At 45.4% G+C, this 20112-nt stretch overlaps 1 protein-coding gene across 8 annotated transcripts in view; it reads right to left on the bottom strand.

Annotated features, from left to right (window-relative positions):
• Positions 1-5643: 5643 nt before the first annotated feature.
• Positions 5644-20112, bottom strand: part of LOC143032754 (uncharacterized) — a 285645-nt gene continuing 271176 nt past the window's right edge. For 5 of the 8 annotated variants that reach the window (XM_076197734.1, XM_076197739.1, XM_076197738.1 and 2 more), the window contains 5 exons: positions 19119-20081; positions 16200-16361; positions 15330-15449; positions 10545-11500; positions 5644-7640 (listed from right to left, as the gene is read on the bottom strand). In XM_076197734.1, coding sequence (XP_076053849.1) covers positions 7607-7640; positions 10545-11500; positions 15330-15449; positions 16200-16361; positions 19119-20081 — 2235 coding nt within the window. In that variant the 3' untranslated portion in view covers positions 5644-7606. The remainder of the gene's footprint in view (positions 7641-10544; positions 11501-15329; positions 15450-16199; positions 16362-19118; positions 20082-20112) is intronic. The other 3 variants (XM_076197737.1, XM_076197741.1, XM_076197742.1) reach the window with 3 other exon arrangements.

The raw sequence follows: 20112 nt of genomic DNA, 5'->3' as shown, positions 1-20112 counted from the left end.
CAACCAGACGCCCAAGAACCTGAACCAGCTTACCAACATTCGAGTGACTGAACAGGACATCAAAAAGGCGATAAAGGAGCTTAGGAGTAACTCGGCAGCAGGACCAGACGGTGTACCAGCAATCCTACTCCTAAAATGCTGCGAGGTCTTGGCAGCTCCAATACATATGTTGTGGCTAGCCTCCTTTGACAAAGGAGAGATCCCGGCACTGCTCAAACAAGCCATCATAAGCCCAATATATAAAGGAGGAGACCGGACCTTGCCAAAAAATTATCGACCTGTCGCCCTTACATCACATATTGTCAAAGTAATTGAGAAATGTGTAAGGGACAAGCTGTTCACCTACCTTGAGGTAAATAACCTCATCAAAGAGAACCAACATGGCTTCAGGAAAGGTCGATCATGCCTTTCTAACCTACTGGCACACTATGACTGGCTACTTCGGAACCTGTCGGAGGGGAGAAATGTTGACGTAGTATTCCTAGACTTTGCTAAAGCCTTCGACAAGGTGGACCATGGTGTCCTCCTCCATAAGGCAAGGGATCTAGGAATCTCGGGGAAGCTAGGAGTCTGGCTCTTCAACTTTCTGACAGACCGTACACAAGCAGTCGCAGTCGATGGTGTGAAGTCAACCGAATCCAAGGTAATAAGCGGAGTACCACAAGGATCTGTGCTTGGCCCCCTCCTATTCCTTGTCCATATGAATGACATAAATAGTAGGGTGGACTCAACCCTCCTGTCTTTTGCCGACGACACCCACATCAGCCATGCTGTGCGAGAAAGTGGGGATGTGCAACATCTACAAGACGATCTCAACTCAGTTTATGCATGGGCCAACAACAGCAACATGCAATTCAATGATGAGAAGTTCGAGGTCTTGAGATATGGCACAAATCAAGGCATTAAAGACGACACTGAGCTGCACACGGAGAGAGGTATGAAAATCACACCAAAAGCCCATGTGAAAAGCCTGGGCATTCACTTAAGTGATGATGCCACTTTCCAACACCACATCATGCACTCAGTAAATAGAGCAAGAGGGATGGCCAGCTGGGTCCTAAGGACCTTCTCCTCAAGAGAGGTTCAAGTGATGCTTACCCTCTGGAAGTCGCTTATCCAACCGATACTGGACTATTGTAGCCAACTCTGGTCACCACACAAACGCGGAGACATCCAGATGCTTGAAGCTGTCCAACGGAACTACACCAGGTGCATCAAAGGGATGCAAGATCTCAACTATTGGGATCGCCTGGGAGCACTAGGCCTATACTCTCAACAGAGGAGGAGAGAAAGATACAGGGCCATTTACACATGGAAAATCCTTGAGGGACTTGTTCCGGACCCCACGCCCTCTACAATCCAGCCATACCACAGTATAAGGCATGGGCGTAAATGTGAGAGACAAACTCTCCCATCAAGAGCCCCGGTGAGGATTAAGACCCTACTGGCAACCAGCCTAGGCCATGAGGGTCCTAAAATCTTCAACGCCCTCCCAAAGGAGGTGAGAGAGAAAACTAAATGCTCGGTGGACAGCTTCAAACATGCACTGGATAGGTTCCTGCGGAAGGTACCAGACGAGCCTCCAGTGCCAGGCTACACTGCCATAAGTAGGTTCTCTCAAAACACACTACCAGACCAACTGACCCTCGCAAGGAAGGACAACAGGACTGGCAGCAGCGGTAGTCCACTACGGCTGTGAGGATCGACCTCAGAACTCCACTAAGTAAACTAAGTAAACTAAGTAAGTAAACATGTACACACACAACAAATTTGAACTGGTGAGACATCTATTACATATATACAAAGAAAAGTATCACAAGATGAAAGAGAAAACTATTGAATACGTCGGCTTGGTATCGTTATTAACACATTTTGCACTAGTGACAGCATTAGCTACCAGTTCTTCGTAAGAATTGTGTTAATATCTTTGCAACAACAGTACATATCAACAAAACTTTTTTTCACATGTGTAATTTCGGTGGCTAACTTGATGACCATCTTAAATCACGTACCTCAAGTCCCATCTTTATATTTGAACATGGTTGTGTTCATGAGCAGGAGGATATGGGATTAAATTAAAACAGAAATAAATTGGGAAATAATTTTTTCTATCACCTACCTCTAAAATGATGCACAATATTGTGTGCATTCGGTAGGCTGCCCCGTTTACAGATTATTGAATGTTTACCTTTATCTGTGGAGCTTCCAAACATCCATGCAGCATTTTTGACAAGTCCCGTTCCGCCCAGGTGGCGGTCTGCAGGACTTTCTAGCGTGAAAATTGATTATCCATGACTTTGTTCCAACTCGATGGAGGCAGTGTTCTCACTGCCGTCGACCTCCACCTCCGCCACAAGTAGCGACGCTCTAAACCTCTCGGCCAGCGAGTTCCACTCACTCAGTGCACTTTTTCATTTCTTTTAGTTTTGAGAATGTGTTCCAAGATCGTAAAGAAATGTGAAAAGCTTCTCCCATACGAAAGTCATATTTAACTTTCTACGTTTACTTGATTCTTTTTTAAGACATTGATCTCTTCAAAGCCCACACCTGGGCATAGGTTTTAAATAGGAACTCAGCTGCAGTTTCCAAGTTCATGTACATTTTTACCAACACAGTGAGCGAAAAAACAAAACTAGTCGAGATACTCACCAGCTATAGTTACAAACATCAAATTAATGCAGATCTTATAACAGCATAGTGAGTTATTGATTAGAATATGCTAGAGCACTGATCGAAAACAACTAGAGTGACATTTATCAACGCAGAGTAGCAAAAGGCAACAGCCATTCGTACACTATACTTTAGATCGTCTAGTACTTGAGATTCCCTGTCCATATGCTAGGTTCACAGTGGATGTTGCTTTGCATTTGGTGGTTTAGAGAAAAAAGAATTTCCCCAACATTCAGCATTCCAAAAGTAAACAAACATCTTGATCTCTTAATCTAATCCTAAGCTACGTAGGATCGCATACCTGTGATACTTAACATCACAACATATCACATGATACAATACTGGCATACACAGCCGTTACGACTACCCTGTAGAATCGTCTTCTACCGAAGTATGACCCTTGCTAAGATATTTCCTTTGCTCTAATCCTCACTGACGAAACTCCCAAGGTCTCCGTAGTTTCAGAACAATTATGTCATGAAGTATGAGGGGACGGAGAGGGGGGGGGGTCGCCGAATTTATGAAGCGGCCTTGCTGTGGATGTGCTGTGTCTTGCGACACTACTTCTGACCCAGGGCAGTGGACAGGATGCAGGGATGACCCGTCATCCAGGAGGTGCCAAGATAAGAGGGAGGAAGGAGGGTGGAGGGGAGTGGAATATATAGGAAATGGAATGGGTGGGAGTGGTTTCTATGCCTTTTTGACTACCCCCGTGTAGGGGGAAAAAGCCTTTGGTATATGTATGTATCACAAAAGAAAACGCATACCGACTTGAGACCTTTTGTTCCATAACTAGGTCGGATACTAAGAACAGAAACGAAGAAATGAATAAGAGAATAAAACAGTTGACAGGCATTAACTCCCTCCAGTCGGTGACGCATACGTAGGCGGCATGAGGAGCAAGTGGATACGCGAGGCTGCCATATCGGCGTCTTGATTATATTTATTGTAGTTGCCCCTCCGTAATGACATACTCTCTAAACCAGTGGTTCCCAAACTTTTTTTTCTGTCATTTCCCCCTGCACCCAGGTCAACTATCCAGATTTCCCCCTTCATGTGTAGCAGGGAAAGAGTAGTTGAAATACACTGTGAAGATTTACTAATTTATTTTTCAAATGTACAAATATACTGATAAACAGGCATTCTCTCTCTCTCTCTCTCAGACATGAGAAAATCCATCAGAGATTTTTTTTTAGTTAGTTGGTAGTTTAATTATTTCCCCCTGGTAGCTTCAAATTTCCCCCCAGGGGGAAATTTCCCCCAGTTTGGGAACCACTGCTCTAAACTGTCTTCATCACATTTTCTATGGTTATCAATATTCACGGGTGAAAGAGAGAACGATCGATATAAGCGGTGACTATACTTTATGATGCGAGTATTATTACGACACTCTCTCCCTCTGGAGTAAGTTTGGGCCAAATCGGAGACATGACGGTTTTTGGCCAAATCCGTGGGTTAACCCCTTTGGTAATTTTGAGGGTCATTTTGGCCACTTATCACGATTGGGTCACCACCTCAGCTACAGGTCGAGGACCACCAGGGCTCTTGCGGATCGCACTTACATACTGCTCAGGCTAAAAGTACGGGCGCCAACAGGCGGAGATGAGAGGGGAAAATTACACAAACACAAACAAATTTGGCTGGTCGCCACAACCTCGCCCTTGGGTCCAGGTTCCCCATGTCTACCTCGCTGTGCCCTGTGGACGACCCTCTCCCTCTGGAGTAAGTTTGGGCCAAATCGGAGACATGACTGTTTTTGTCCAAATCCGTGGGTCACCTTTGGTAATTTTGAGGGTCATTTTGGCCACTTGTTCCGATTGGGTCACCACCTCAGCTACAGGTCGAGGGCCAACAGGGCTCTTGCAGATCGCACTTACATACTGCTCAGGCTAAAAGTACGGGCGCCAACAGACGGAAATGAGAGGGGAAAATTACACAAACACAAACAAATTTGGCTGGTCGCCACAACCTCGCCCTTGGGTCCATGTTCCCCACGTCTACCTCGCTGTGCCCTGTGGACGACTCTCTCCCTCTGGAGTAAGTTTGGGCCAAATCGGGGACATGACGGTTTTTGGCCAAATCCATGGGTTAACCCCTTTGGTAATTTTGAGGGTCATCCTGGTCACTTGTCTCGATGGGGTCACCACCTCAGCTACAGGTCGAGGGCCACCAGGGCTCTTGCGGATCGTACTTAGATACTGCCCAGGCTAAAAATACGGGCGCCAATAGGCGGAAATGAGAGGGGAAAATTACACACAAATTTAGTTGGTCGCCACAACCTCGCCCTTGGGTCCATGTTCCCCACGTCTACCTCGCTGTGCCCTGTGGACGACTCTCTTCCTCTGGAGTAAGTTTGGGCCAAATCGGAGACATGACGGTTTATGTCCAAATCCTTTGGTAATTTTGAGGGTCATTTTGGCCACTTGTCCCGATGGGGTCACCACCACAGCTACAGGTCGAGGGCCAACAGGGCTCTTGCGGATCGCACTTATATACTGCTCAGGCTAAAAATACGGGCGCCAACAGGCGGAAATGAGAGGGGAAAATTACACAAACACAAACAAATTTGGCTGGTCGCCACAACCTCGCCCTTGGGTCCATGTTCCCCACGTCTACCTCGCTGTGCCCTGTGGACGACTCTCTCCCTCTGGAGTAAGTTTGGGCCAAATCGGAGACAGAAACCGTCATGTCTCCGATTTGGCCCAAACTTACTCCATTTTCTTGCGGGGTCATGGAATTTCTTGCAGGGTCATGGAATTTCTTGCAGGGTCATGGAATTTCTTGCAGGGTCATGGAATTTCTTGCAGGGTCATGGAATTTCTTGCAGGGTCATGGAATTTCTTGCAGGGTCATGGAATTTCTTGCAGGGTCATGGAATTTCTTGCAGGGTCATGGAATTTCTTGCAGGGTCATTGAATTTCTTGCAGGGTCATGGACCTTCTTGTAGGGTGACAAGGCAAATGAAAATCGTGCCAAAGCTTATAATTTATTTACGATAAAAAGAGCACGACCAAATATGTTAATCAAGGGGCCCAAGAGAACGCTTAACCGTGAATGAGATGTACGTTCAATAAGAGAAGATGTGAATTAAGTCTAATATGTACACATGTCTCATATTTATATTAAGATTTTGACGAGCCGACATTTCAAACCAGTGGAAACTTGGGGCTGAATTAAAGATTAAGTATGTGCACACCTGTGTGTATACACGTGAGAGTGAGTGAGTGAGTGAGTGAGTGTGAGTGTGTGTATGTGTGTGTGTGTGTGTGTGTGTGTGTGTGTGTGTGTGTGTGTGTGTGTGTGTGTGTGTGTGTGTTGTAAGAAGGAGGAGCATACGCCAGGAGGCGCGTAGTTGCGGCCGAAGCCGTCACCTTTGCGCCTTAGGGACTTAAAGTAGGTAACAGTCACATATGTGAATGATAGAAATGGCGTCCGTCAGCGAGCTGTTGACGACGATATTACCCACCGAGGTCACATGATATTTTCTGTAGCATAAATCTTTTCTAGAGGACTCATAAACAATGTATATTCCTGTTATACAATAGCTCTACTGCTGTATTCCCGCAGCAATAGTGTATTATTATCTACAGGCAGCTTACAGTTATACATATGTATCATTTTGAACAATTACACAATCAAAAAAATGTACAGTAAATCTGAACAAAAAGATGTACATTAAACGTTAGCAAAAAGTAAACGATACAAGTGTGCTAACCAAAATTTCTACAATAAAGAGAAACTTTCGTATTTACATTTCTTCGACAGGGAAAGCGAGCTATGACAAAAAAAAAAAAAAAAAAAAAACATAATAAAAACAAACCTTTCACCACTGTACCGTGATTCAAGAGGGTCGATTTTATGCAATTGAAAGGGGTCAAATTCGACTTAATGGCGTCTCGATTCATCAAGACGTTCGTCTTTAGCCAAAATGACACCCTCAGAAAACACGTCACCATTTACACCACATAACTAGGCGAAAATAGTGACAGCAAAAAAAAAAAAAACTAATAATAATAATGATAAAAATAAATTAATAATGATAAGTTGAAGGCAACAATACTTTCAGTTTAGTGTTTAGGCAAGTAATTATAACATCATAAGAAACTGTCAGAAGAAGAACTAACTATAATGATAATAATACAATTTCAAACTTCAACAATTAACTTAGATATGGACTAGTGGTTTCAATGGAGCCTCATGCTGCCCATTTTAATTATCTGCAAAGATTTCCAGAAATTATACATCAGTAGCATATATGACACACATTACTATACAGAAAACACAAAGTACGAAAGAGCTTTGTATTTCTTTACAAAAGAGTATGTGGAGTCTCTCTTGTTTGCTTTCTCGCACACCACCGACCACGTAAACTAGTCGACGTGGGTTTACAATGGGTATGAAAAGACTTAACCACTCTCCTACGACAATGTATTTTTTTTTTTTTGGGGGGGGGAGGAGAGGGGGGTTAAAAATCTAATGGGCAGATTTGAGCTGAAATAGTGTTTTCTGTTCTGCCTTTCGTTAACCAGAAATGCTGAATACATCATCGTAAAGAAGTTGTTAAAATATACACTAATACACACTGATTGTGTGTATTCAACGTAGACTGTAGTACTACATCTAGGTTTCTTTACATACTATATACAAAAAAAGAAAAACTGACCCCTGTTGCTGGCAACATTTTGCTCCTGGTTGGCTTTCTTTTTCAAATACATAAATGGCATCACATTTCATCGTGACACTTACAAACAGGGTTGAACATTGCAAATGTAATTGAGAACGCAATAGTGGCAATAGTGGCAGTACCGGGCACTAGGTTACAGTCTTCTGCTTCTGTCTATACAACCTTAAACGATCCAATCCGCTGTACAAACGATATCCTCGGCTGCAGTTTAGTAGATCTTGCAGATGTAGTCTTCAACTACAACTACCTTCACTACAACCGGATACTGTCGTCATTCACAGTTGTTCTGTGGCAGGAAGGGAAATGTTAGTGAACATGGGAAGAAAATAAACATTTTTATTAATATTAGAAATGATCTTGACGTTCCAAAAATTCATGCCGAATGTTCTGTGTAGATCATATTCAGAGCTTAGACTACAAATGCTTAGATTTAGTGTCATTTAGTGTTACTACGTGGGCCCGACTATATGGGTGTTATTTGCATTAGTAAGTGTTGGGTCGTTCTGGTTCCTCGTATGCATTTCATGCTACATGCAGACAATGCTACAATGCTGACCTCCACGGCAAGCACAGTATCTACTCTATACCTTCTACCCTCTCCCCCCCCACCCCCAATCCCCCACAATCCACGTGCATTACATGTCAGGCAGTAAATCTTATTTTTCATCTGTTAGGAACATTTTTCTATTTTCATAAAGATAACATAGATGATCGCTGGCCTAGCGTGTTAAAGCGTCGCTACTAACGATGGAGGTTGAAGTGCCGGCAGTTCGAACTCTGCCGCCAGCGAGTTGGACCAAGGGGATGGTTAATTAAATTTCACGCTACGAAGTCCTCTATAAGGGGGAGTTCATGACGTGAAACCGAAAAACAAAGACGCCAAGAGTCGCGTAAACGAAAGTTTTTGAAAACGAGCGACAGCGCAGATTCTCTGTGGCGGCTGCACTGTGGGGCAACTGCCTGTACGTTCTCGTCGTTGTTACTCAACTTCAGGAAGAAATGTTGGACTGTTGTCTATGTTGTGTTAGCGAATGGCCATTTCTGTTACCAGAAACTTAGATCGGGGACAGGTGGGGACCCTTTCCTGTTCACCAACCAAGTAGTATTGAGCGCTAAATCAATGGGTTGATTTACGAGATTAGATAACTTTATAAACAGGGACGACAGACGGTAAGGGGCATTGAACTGCCTAATATAGGCCTCATGGTCTCTTGCACTCTCCTCCATTTATATGTTCTAATGAGAAATGGAACAATTGTGGTGAGACATCTAAATCTCGGTTTACGGAGTGCCAGCCTCTTGGGGTAGCACCTCCGGGTGTTGGTTGGGAGTAAGGGTGTTGATGAGCTTTGGAGATGGGCAGCGAAGAGATGATCCTAATCGACGTCCTTCCCAATGATCCATCGCACGGGCGCAGTCTCTTTCGGATACATCGAACCATAAACGCGTTGAAATGTTTTCCTGTGTTAGTGGTAACGTTTCGCTTCCATTGAAAACTTTCCAATGAAAATGTACAAACTAAAGTGCGGTTTTTTTTTTTTTTTTTTTTTTTCTTAACAATACACGGAAGCAGTCCTCCGAGAAGGGCAACAAAAGGTCGCCGAAAAGGGGTAAATAGTCCTTGTGTTCGTATGTCGTTTTACAGTACCTAATCATAATATACAGAAAAGAATACTGCCCCGTTTTCTTTTTCTCTGTCAAATCATATTTTGAATTTACTTTCTTTGCTCGGTTTAACGTATCAAAACTCCCACTCTCAGAGATAGCTACATGTTGAAGGAGGGATATTTGATGTAGCATTCCCCCTCCCCCCCCACTACGAACTCGCCTTTCCGTCATGCAGCCTCGAACCACCTCTACTCCTGACCTCTCGCCCAAGTAACGACGCTTAAGCTGCTCGGCCAGTGAACATCCCTCTTGTGGTTTTAGCTTGGACCATACAATCTCCTAAAGTATTCCAGGAGTTGAAGCCTGGAATATCTTTAATGAGGATGTAGCTCAAGCTAAAACCATAAGCAAATTCAACCCCAAGCACGTCATTAAAAAAGACGCCCACATGAACACCGCGCTCGTGTGTACATGGGCGTATTAACATGTTTGTGGAGATGACGGGTTCTGGAAACGAGTACCAGGTACCCACCATTGACACCTCCTCCTGCGTGAGTGAGTGAGTGAGTGAGTGAGTGAGTGTGTGTGTGTGTGTGTGTGTGTGTGTGTGTGTGTGTGTGTGTGTGTGTGTGTGTGTGTGTGTGTGTGTGTGTGTGAGAGAGAGAGAGAGAGAGAGAGAGAGAATGTGTGAATTTGTGTACGATTGCGTGACTTAATGTAAGATTGTGTGAAAGTGTGTGAGACTGTGAATGAGAGTGAGTGTGTGTGTGAGAGAGTGATAAACGGTAATCCTAAGTTCGAGGCCGACCAAGGGACAATACCCCTCCTGAGACTCAAGTGATGATCTAGAGTCAAGTGCGACATTCCTCTCCACTCTAGACTCAACGGAACGACAAACAAGGGAATCTTATTTCAGCCTTCCTCTCCTATAGGTATGTAGGACTTAATTAGGTGTATATGTTCTTTTTATGTTCGAAAATAAACGAGCAGGACTTTCTTCTGAAAGGTAAAAAGAAGAATAACGGACCTCTGTTGTTGATAATACTAGGTACAACTGACAAGATGGCCGGTTTGTTGTATCTGGATTTTTTATGCAAACATTTCGTGGAGGATACATGCATGGCTTTTCCAAAGTCTGGAAAGATTCCAGGGATCCTCTCGTTCTCTCAAACCCGTTTTATGATCACACAGGGAGATCTGAACCAGTCACTCTTGTCAGGTTTATAAAGGATTGTCTACTCCTTCGCAAATAAACCACAAATGATTTGACTAAAACGACTTAGAGACTAGAGAACACATGCAGAACTACGGGCTGACTTTATACCTTTCCAACGCAGGTGGTAATATAAGGGTTAGTATCTGGATCCTACAAGACATTGCAGTGGAAGGTGGGTAGGGTTAGTGCGTTTTAGTAAACTGTTATGAACGAGTTTAGTGGACTTCCGGGGGGTGCTGGTGGCGGTGATGCGACCTGGTTTAGTGCTGTTTAGGATTAGGAAGCTTCCCTCTCCCGAGGGAGTAGAGCCCGCCAAGGTGAACACTCCCAAAGAGCTTAGTTCGAAGCAACGTATACGTGACTCACACATCGCCAAAGGAGATCGTCTTGTGAAGGGAATTCTTGGACGGCGTCCCACGGCCTTTGAGGATCCCGGGGGGCGATTCGGACTCAACCGAAGGAGAGTATGAGGGTGATGAAGAATGGGAGGAGGAGGAGGAGGAGGAAGGGGAGGAAGAGGAGGACGCAGGACCTTGGGTCGTGTGCTCGTCGTTACCTTTGATGTTGATGGTGACCGAGGGCCTCGCACTGCCCGAAGAGGAGGAATTTATTCCTCCTGCTGAAGAACCTGTTGCCGCTGCTGCCACCGCTGCTGCCTCGCTGCCTAGTCCCCGGTATTTAGAAGAGAGGGAGGTGGCCGAAGTAACAGAGGAGGTAGAGGAAGAGGAGGTAGAGGAAGGGGAGGAAGTGGAAGGAGTGGCCTTCGTCGAATTGGTGCTGGAAGCCAGAGACTCGGCCGGGAGCTCTAGGGGCACGCAGCGCTGACGAAGGTTTGACCGATCTAGCGTCTGCGAAAGCTCGTTCTGCAGGTGAGCTATGCTCCCTGAAGGATCCACCCGGGAATTCTGTGGCGGGTTCTGTGCCCCTTTCGGAAGGAAGTCCATCTTCTGAGGCGCGGGCCTCTGGTTGGCCGTCGGGTACGTGCCGATGGACACCAACACGTTGGGTTTCCCCGACTTCGGCTGCTCGAAGTAAGCCTCCGGAGGACGGGGAATGGCTTGGGGTCCGTCCGTGACGCTGAACTCCTTCAGAGACGTCTTGTCCGCCGCCGCCGCCGCTGCAGAGTCGCTGAGGGGCTTCAGGTTGGCGCGCGCTGAAGCCAGGTTCAAGGAGGACGAAGACATGGAGGAGGAATTTGAGAGGGAGTTCGAGAAGGAGGAGGAAGAGGAACTGGGGGCAAAGGAGGAGGGACGAGCAGGAGACGACGGTGACGCTGACGACGGCGGGGAGGAAGTCAAGCCTCCACTCCGCTCACTCCATGGCTGAAAAAGAAAAAGGTCAAAGCATGACGGAGGAGGTCAGCATGTTCCCGAGGTCGCGGGTGGAAGCGGAGGAACCGAGAAATGGGCAAAGATTCCTTAATATGACAAACTGATCCTAATTTCGACCACGTTACAGGAAGACAAACTTATGTGCAAAAGTAAATTTAAAGTTTGTGTGTTTGTGTGTGCGCCATGCATATGTGTGTGTCCCATGCACGTATACGTGTGTCATGCATGTGTCGTGTGGGTCATACGTGTGGGCGTCATGTATGTCATGTGCGTATGTGTCATGTGTGCGTGTATTGAGTGTATGTTGCTTGTGAGTGATACGTGTGCGAATTGTTCATGTGCGAGTGATATTAATGAATGTGTATGTGGTTTGTGTCTGCACGTGTACGATGTGTACATGTGCACCGTGTGTACATGTGCACCGTGTGTACATGTGCATCGTGTGTACCGTGTGTGCATGTGTACCGTGTGTACGTGTGTACAATTTGTGCACGTGTACTGTGTGTGCATTTATACTATGTGTGCATGTATATCGTGTATGCCTGTGTGCCATGTGTTTTTCGAACACATGTTCTGCCTGTGCCAGTGTGTGCCACGTGTAGGCTACCGTTCGTGTCATGTGTGCCACGCTTGCTGCGTGCATGTGTCATGTATGCCATGCGCGTGTGTCATTCATAGCTTACGTTATGTGTCGTGTATGTGTGTGTGTGTGTGTGTGTGTGTGTGTGTGTGTGTGTGTGTGTGTGTGTGTGTGTGTGTGTGTGTGTGTGTGTGTGTGTGTGTGTGTGTGTTTATATTGGTGGAAAGGTAACATGTGACAGATGTTGCTTGGATAATTAGTCACTTCAAAGGTAAATAAATCGTCTTTCATTGGTCTGACTGACGTCACATCAATATCTGACGAGTTGTTATGGCTTAATCTCACGTGTGTGTGTGTGTGTTTTTTTTGTGTGTGTGTGTGTGTGTGTGTGTGTGTGTGTGTGTGTGTGTGTGTGTGTGTGTGTGTGTGTGTGTGTGTGTGTGTGTGCGTGTGCGCACGCGAGTCACATCAACTCATTACGTGTATACACGCTCAGACATGTACGTATTCACACGCACATACGTATGTGGATATGCACGCATGCACGCGTACCTGTATGGCACACACATATAAACGCACGCACACACGAGAAAAACACACACACACACACACACACACACACACACACACACACACACACACACACACACACACACACACACACACACACACACACACACACACACACACACACACACACACACACACACACACACACACACACACACACACACACACTATTCCAAATTGATCAAGTTTATTCAAGTTTTGATGTTAAGGTTAACTCGTCTTCCAACAGTCCAAGAATTTTAACGGCACATCCCCAGTTATCAGTTAGATAACTGGATCTATCCTATTTAGTAACTCCTTCGGCACAGTGACCAACTTTATACTCTTCTTTCCGGCAAGAGTTAGACGACTCTGTGACTAGTTAAAGTCATTTCAATTCTGAAAGAATTTCATATCCTTATCTGCGTGATATGGCCCGTTCTTAGCCAGGAAAAAGACTATAAGGTAAGTCATCATGGAAAGATGGATTATTGCTGTTTACAAACATTGTTAAACCAAGCTAGCCTAGGATCACAAGATCTGTCCGTACGTGTGGGAGAGATTTGAAATGAAATTAGTTCATTTGGAATGATATTTTTGACCTGAGGTAGACTAACCTAATAGAAATTAATAAATTGTAAAGAAAAAAGTTAATAAAACAACATGTGAACTACGTGTCTGACATCTAAAGACTATAAATATCTCCCAGACGTTTGTGATCCAAACGTCTCAAGTCACGTGGGTACAGCGATTGTATATGTCATAGTTTGGGTCAATTTCCTGTACATTTTTCTTGCATTGTCAAAAGTCTCTGAGAAGAAAGTCCACAGTCCTGTCACAGACTTAGGTACAAGACGACAGTTTGGTCAAAAAGTTCCAGAAGGTTTCATTTGTCTACTCAAATTCTCATTGGTTGACGCGACTCCAGCGTCATCGCGAATAACCAATAAGACACTCCTGTTTACGTCTTGTGGTCCAGTGACGTCAAGTCGTTTTTTGATGACGTCATAAATGTCGACTCGACAAGTTGATACGTCAGCAGAGGGACGGTCGCCAACCGCACCATGAAAGGGGAAGATAAAATCTATTTTCTCCGGATGAGAACATAACATATCACCTGTAAGTCACCTGTAGAGAAAGTAAAATACATCACACTTAACGATGTAAGTCTTGGGTAAAAGTAACCAGGAACGATTCAGTGATTGGACAGAAGTCAGACAAGAACGGGGAAAGAAGTAAACCATATTTTTTTCTATTCAATGCATGTTTCCTTTGAAGATTAACGCTGTCCTGTCGGATTTAGTCGCAAGATTAAAGTAATTCACTAGTAAAGGGAATATGTAAAAATAATTTAGTAGCCAAGGGACTTTATAAGCGTGATCTTAGTAAGCTTGTTACGAGATTTAGGGATTAAGGCCGAGGAGATGGGAAAAGGGATGTATGTTACGGGAGGTTCAAAAACTGGATTGTGTCAGGGTCAAAGAGGGACATAAGTCTGAATGACAGAGGGAGCAAGAAAACAAGTCGAGGGGGAGGGTGGAGTTGGAGGTTAGTAATAGTCTTTACAATTTCCCATTCACATTAACCATTCACCTCTATGATGCCTTAGGGCCTTGGGTGTTTATTCTAGGTGTTGCCATGGATTTGTATTCAGCTGAGGTAACACACTTTCCGTTGTGAAAATGTGGCGCATTTTATAGTTAGTTTGTTATTATAGTTTATGTTAGATGACCTTGATCTGCTATGAGGACCTTAAACTCGTTCAAACGAGTCCGTTTGCATAATAAAATCGCCTGACGGCACAATAATAAGAATATATATAGCACGCCACAACATGGAAAGGGACTTGATCGTCATGCATGTGGTTTGTGCTCTTTCGTACCAACCACATGCATCGAGGCGAATTGAGGCGACGGTGGTGGGATTATTTTAAAAGTAATCTGAATGGGCTCTTATTGGGGTAGTGGGATTGGGGCTGATATTAGATTGTCATGCAATGTGGCTCCCAGTGGGTGGTGGTGGTGGTTGGTGGGGGTTGGTGGATGGTGGGGGTTGGTGGATGGTGGGGGTTGGTGGATGGTGGTGGGTTTTGTGTGGTAAAACAATAACACTCACAGCGGGGGGAGGCAGCGAGCTACCGTCTTGAAGGTCGTAGCCAGCACATTTATTTTGGGAGGGTTTCTTGGGCGGTGGGGGTGGAGGTGGAGGTGGGGGTGGAGGTGGAGGTGGAGGTGGAGGAGGAGGAGGCGGTGGCGGGCACTGGAAGCTGTTGGAGATTGTGCCAGGAGGTTGGGGAGCGGCTGGCTTGGTGTGCGATATTTCAGCTCTTTCGGTTCTGCCACTGGATGATGAAGCGTTTGAGGCGGAGGGAGGACAGGAGAAGGAGGAGAAGGAGGAGGGGAGGGGGCTGTTGGGAGTGGAGGAGGGAGAGGTGATGGAGGAGATTGGCCTGAGTTGGTGGAGAGCGCGGTTTATTGCATTTTCGCGGTGGTTCTTTGGTGGAGCAAGAGGTGAAGATGACGATAATGAGGACGATCGTTTCGGCGTCGATGACGACGACGACGCCACAGACGATGATACTGAAAATGACGACGATTTGGCTGACGATTCCGACGACGTAAGCTGCGAGGAGGTAAACACTGGAGGAGAGGAGGAAGAGGGGAGGGGAGAGGAGGTAGGTGTCGGAGGTACCTTGCTCTTGACAAGCGGCGATGTGCGAGTAGTCATGATAGTGGTACCGGCGTCCTCGGTAGTCAAATCCTCTCGGCTGTTGAACATGCGACGATGCGCCCTTCTGAATTCTTCCATTAACTGTGGGCGAGAGAGTGAAGGATGAGTGAGGGACAAGGGTGGAGGGTGATGAGCGAGAGAGCGGAGTGGAGGGTGAGTTGGGGGTGAGGGGGGGGGGAATCTAAACAGGTATTATTTATGTTACCGTAGATGGGAGCATAGGATGACCAAGGGACTTAAACGAGGGTACGGGGGTAAAGATGGTGTCTGAAACGTTAACTACATGTTATTTTATTTAGCGTTTACAGTTTTAGTTTTGACCAGAATTTATCAAAACGTTATATCTATCTCTTATTTATTCATTTATCCTTATTCATCTTTTATCACAATTACTCTTGGTGCTATACGAATATGACCAACAATATGTGATCCATCGATCGTGAAAGAAGTAGAAGGTCGAGTTCACGATGGGTGGTGAGGACAGTGATTCGCCATGGTCACTCTCATATGGCAAAAAGCAAGGAGAGGGGAAAGCGAACAAGAGCACAAGCGGTGGATAGGGAGGAGAGGAAGAAGACAAAAATCAAAGGAGGAAAGAAGGAAAGGGCAAAAGGAGATGGTAAAAGGAAAGAAGGAAATCAGGCTATCAGGTAAAGAAGAACGAATGAGAAGACTGAAATACAAATTAAGGATAAATAGGAGAGAAGCTCATCAGACAGCAGAACTGCTTCAAGTTGGCGTCACTGCTCGTGGAAGTACAGTCTCGGCGCCAAAGTCTGGCACCTTCTACTGAAGCAGAGACCTCGAACACACACACACACACGAACACACCTGCTCATGCTGAGCTCGCTTGGGGTCAGGGATGGCCGCCGAGGAACTGTCTTTGTTTCTTCTGTAGGCGTCGACCTTGTCTTGGATGGCCTGCGCCCCTTGGGCCTCGCTTATCTCACCTGCTTCGTCTCCTGCTGCCGCTGCCGCTGCTACTGCTGCCTGCTGGGGAAAGGAACTCTCAGTACGAAATAAAGGTTAAAAAGGGAGTCTGAGCCCTGAGAGCAAAACAAAGGAGGAGGAAGGGGTCCTTAGTATAAAAATAATAAAAAGATAATAATAATAAAATGGGGACCTCAGCATGAGGAAGAAATACTTTTTTTCATAAAACAAAGAAGATAGAAAAAAAAAGAGAGCCTCGTAGCGTAAAACAAAAACTGAAGATGGGGAAAGGGCATTTGGTACGAGGCCTTGGGGAAAAAAAAATTAAAAATAAGGAACTCTTAGTCTAAAACAATAGTCAAAACTCTGACTGAAGTTCCAGTAAAAAAAAAAAAAAAAGGCTAAAAATGCAAAATGAGCCTATTGTACAAAACAAATGTTAATTAACAGGAAAGAAAAAAAAAAGACCTTAGTACGAAGCATATGTTAAAGTCGTTAGCATTACAAAGGTTAAGAATACAGGAAAGTAACCCTTAATATCAAACGGTTTAGAAAACGGGGACACTTGACCCTCTTCACACGTTAACGTGCTAGAGTCTTCGTGATCCTGTGAGGCGGACATCGGATAGAACCGTCTCCCTTCTGCCTGCCACCCTCACCTCCTTCGTGGGGGTTGCAGCCCTGAGGGTCCGACACTCGATCCCCGGGACCAAAATCTCTCTCTACCGTATTCCCTCCACCTTTACACATTAGAGCACAAAAACGGAGGAGACTGCAAGAGACCTTAAGGCCTACACTGGGCAGTTCCATGTCCCCTGCCACCTGACATCCTTATCCATAAAGTGACCTCATCTTCTCTCTGAACAACCAATTGTCTCAGCGCTAACTACATGGTTACCATGGTTACCAAGTCTATTCCATTCATTAATCACTCTGTTGATAAACTAGTTACTAATTTTAATATTAATTGGCAACAAGGAACTGTTCCCCACGCTAATGCAACACAGAAAGCTGTCTGAAGTTTCTTTCCAGAGAGATCTACTGGAGGATCCGGGGATCGTTGCCAGTCGCTAAGGGGCTGCGGATATCAAACCAGTGAAACCTGATAACGATAACGATGATTGTGTCATTATCGTTATTATTATCATCAATTTCAGGTGATTTGTCAATAAACTCGTAAACTCGTTAGTGACAAATCTAGTCTAACATGTCAACTTTTATAGCTATGTAAATAGTGTATAAAGCTATAGGAGTATACATTCTAAGTACACACTAATTAAAACTATAAATAAACCGTACACGAGAGTTTAACTCCCTTTACTATGGAGAAATATTCTAAAGTTAAACTGGCTGATCCTTTTGCCTTGGCCGCAATATGATCCTCTTATAAAATAAATTAGAAAAATAAAAATAAAAAATAAAGATAAAAAAGTAATAAAAAGGAAATAAGCAAACAAGTAAAAATATACAAAAAAAAACAAGTGAACAAATAAAACAAGATGAAAAGAATAAATATAAATAATAAATAAATGAATACAGGTAAGACAGGTAGAAAGATCAAACATATGCAGGCTGTGTGTTCACGCATTGTAGCGATATCCAAGCAAATGTGATTCCACTGCACAGCTGATCTCGTCTCAAGTCTGTACGCGGTAAATATATAAATAAATCAATAGAAATAATTAAACAAATGAATGAATAATTAGATAATCAAATACGTAAATAGATACATGAAGATAAATAAATAGATAAATAAGATTAACTTTATTTACTCGACGCACTGTCGAGATTCAATTACCCATCATGCAATTTTCGCTGTTGAACGATATGGTTTTTCGTCTATTTCTCATTAAAGATGTATTTCTTGTGTAAGAAACTGTACAAGATACGAGTGGCATGCAAAACTGAATTAAACAATCTGTCCATTTAATTTGAAAATGACGTCAGTCGACAGATAAACAAACATATGAATAAATGAATATATAAAACAAATAAGCAAATAAACGAATACAAGAGTAATAGACAGTTGGAACAAGTTAGATGAGAAAGTGGTGTGTGCAAAATCAATACATGAATTTAAAAATAGTTTAGATAAAATGAGATATGAAGACGGGACCCCACGAGCATAGCTCCCCTTCCCGTAAAATACAACTAGGTAAATACAACTAGGTAAATACAAATAAACAAGTAGATAATGAACACATAAATAACATAAAACAAAACGAAATGAATCGACCTATCAGTGAATCACAAAAAAATAATGAATAAAAATGAGTAAATAAATGACATAAAAATAAATCAAATAAAAACCAACCTATCATTTAATCACCAAACAAGAGTGAATAAACAAGTGAAGAGAGCTAATATAAACAAACTAAATAATTAGATCTCCACGAAGAGTGGCAACTAGGATTCTTTATGCGAGATGAGGGTGTCATCCAAATAGGGAGCAGTTCAGGGTCGATACGTCACTATTGGGAAACAAAATACCAAAAAAAGCTGGGGGGAAAATATATCAATTAAAAGGTAGCATGTTAGGTACGTAGCCCTCAGGCATTTCTTTTAAGACTGTATTAAACAAGTACGTGTGCGTGTGTGTGTGTGTGTGATATACGTGTGTGTGTTATATGTATAAAATTATAACAAATAATCATAAAGGACCAATTAGGCACTAGTAATGGACTCTACATTCTAGATAAGTGTTAGAGGCATCACATTCTACATCTAAGTTAGATCCTACAAGCCGAGTGCTGCTTGAGGACGCCAGCAGGGTTGGCAATGCCCTGGTACGTCCAGGTCCTCTACCTTAAGGATACTGACCTTGGCGCGACGTCGCTCCAGCTCCAGCGTGAGGGCGGAGGCGAGGTTGGAGGAAGCGCCCCCTAGGGGGAGGGCCGGGGGAGGGGGAGGGGGAGGGGGGATGCTACTGGCGTTGGTCTGGTAGAAGGTCGTGTGGGCGGAGGGCTTGGGCGGCGTCGGGGGCGGCATGGACGGCCGGAGGGAGGTCGAGGCGGCGGCGGCGGCGGTCAGGGAGGCCATGTGGCCGGCGAGTCCGGCACAGCCTCCTTCGGGAGAGGAAGTCGGGGTGTGCATCATTGTGTTGCGGGCGTTGCGCCTGGCGATGGCAGCGTCCCGCCCGTCGCTCCGCACCCCTAGGCTGCGTGTCAGGGTGGAGCTGCCCTTCTGGATGTGGGCGTGGGCATGGGCGTGGGCGTGTGCGTGCGCGTGTGCGTGGGCGTGGGCGGCGAGAATGTGAGGGGCAGGCTCGTGCCACACATTGCTTTCGCCACTGCTAGCCGAGAGGGACCCGATGCTCTTGCAGCGCCGAGGGCACTCGCTCGTCCCACAGGAGGAGGCCACCCCGCTGCTGCTGCTGCTGCTCCCGGTGCTGTGGGCGGGCGACGCCGGCGGCGACGGCTGCAGGGGCGCCAGGCACGCCCTCGAGGACCTGCTGGTGCTGTTGCTGGGCGAGGCAGCGGAGGGCGAGGAGGAAAGGGTCGGGGAGAGGGAGGTAGCGGCGGCGAAGGTGTTGGAGGTGCTCGAGGTCTCAGAGGTGTTGGAGGACCTCCTGGAGGAGAGGGTGGTGGAGGGCGTGCGGGGTGGGGGAGGCGGTGGGGGGGACTTGATCAGGACTTTGGTGGTGTGCCGGCCGCTGGCAGTGGACGGGGTGGGGCTGACCGGGGGAGGGGGAATGATCTCGATCCCGTTGCTGCACGGGATGACGAGGGGGGCCAGGGGAGAGAGGGGGGCGCTCGGTGTCCGCAGAATTCCTCGGCGTTCCTCCTGAAGTGGGCGAAGAAGGGGAGGGGGTGGG

The sequence above is a fragment of the Oratosquilla oratoria genome, chromosome 14 (genome assembly GCF_046742065.1).
Source record: "Oratosquilla oratoria isolate Oo_2021 chromosome 14, ASM4674206v1, whole genome shotgun sequence".
Taxonomy (NCBI): domain Eukaryota; kingdom Metazoa; phylum Arthropoda; class Malacostraca; order Stomatopoda; family Squillidae; genus Oratosquilla; species Oratosquilla oratoria.
This window is presented reverse-complemented; position numbering and strand designations above follow the sequence as displayed.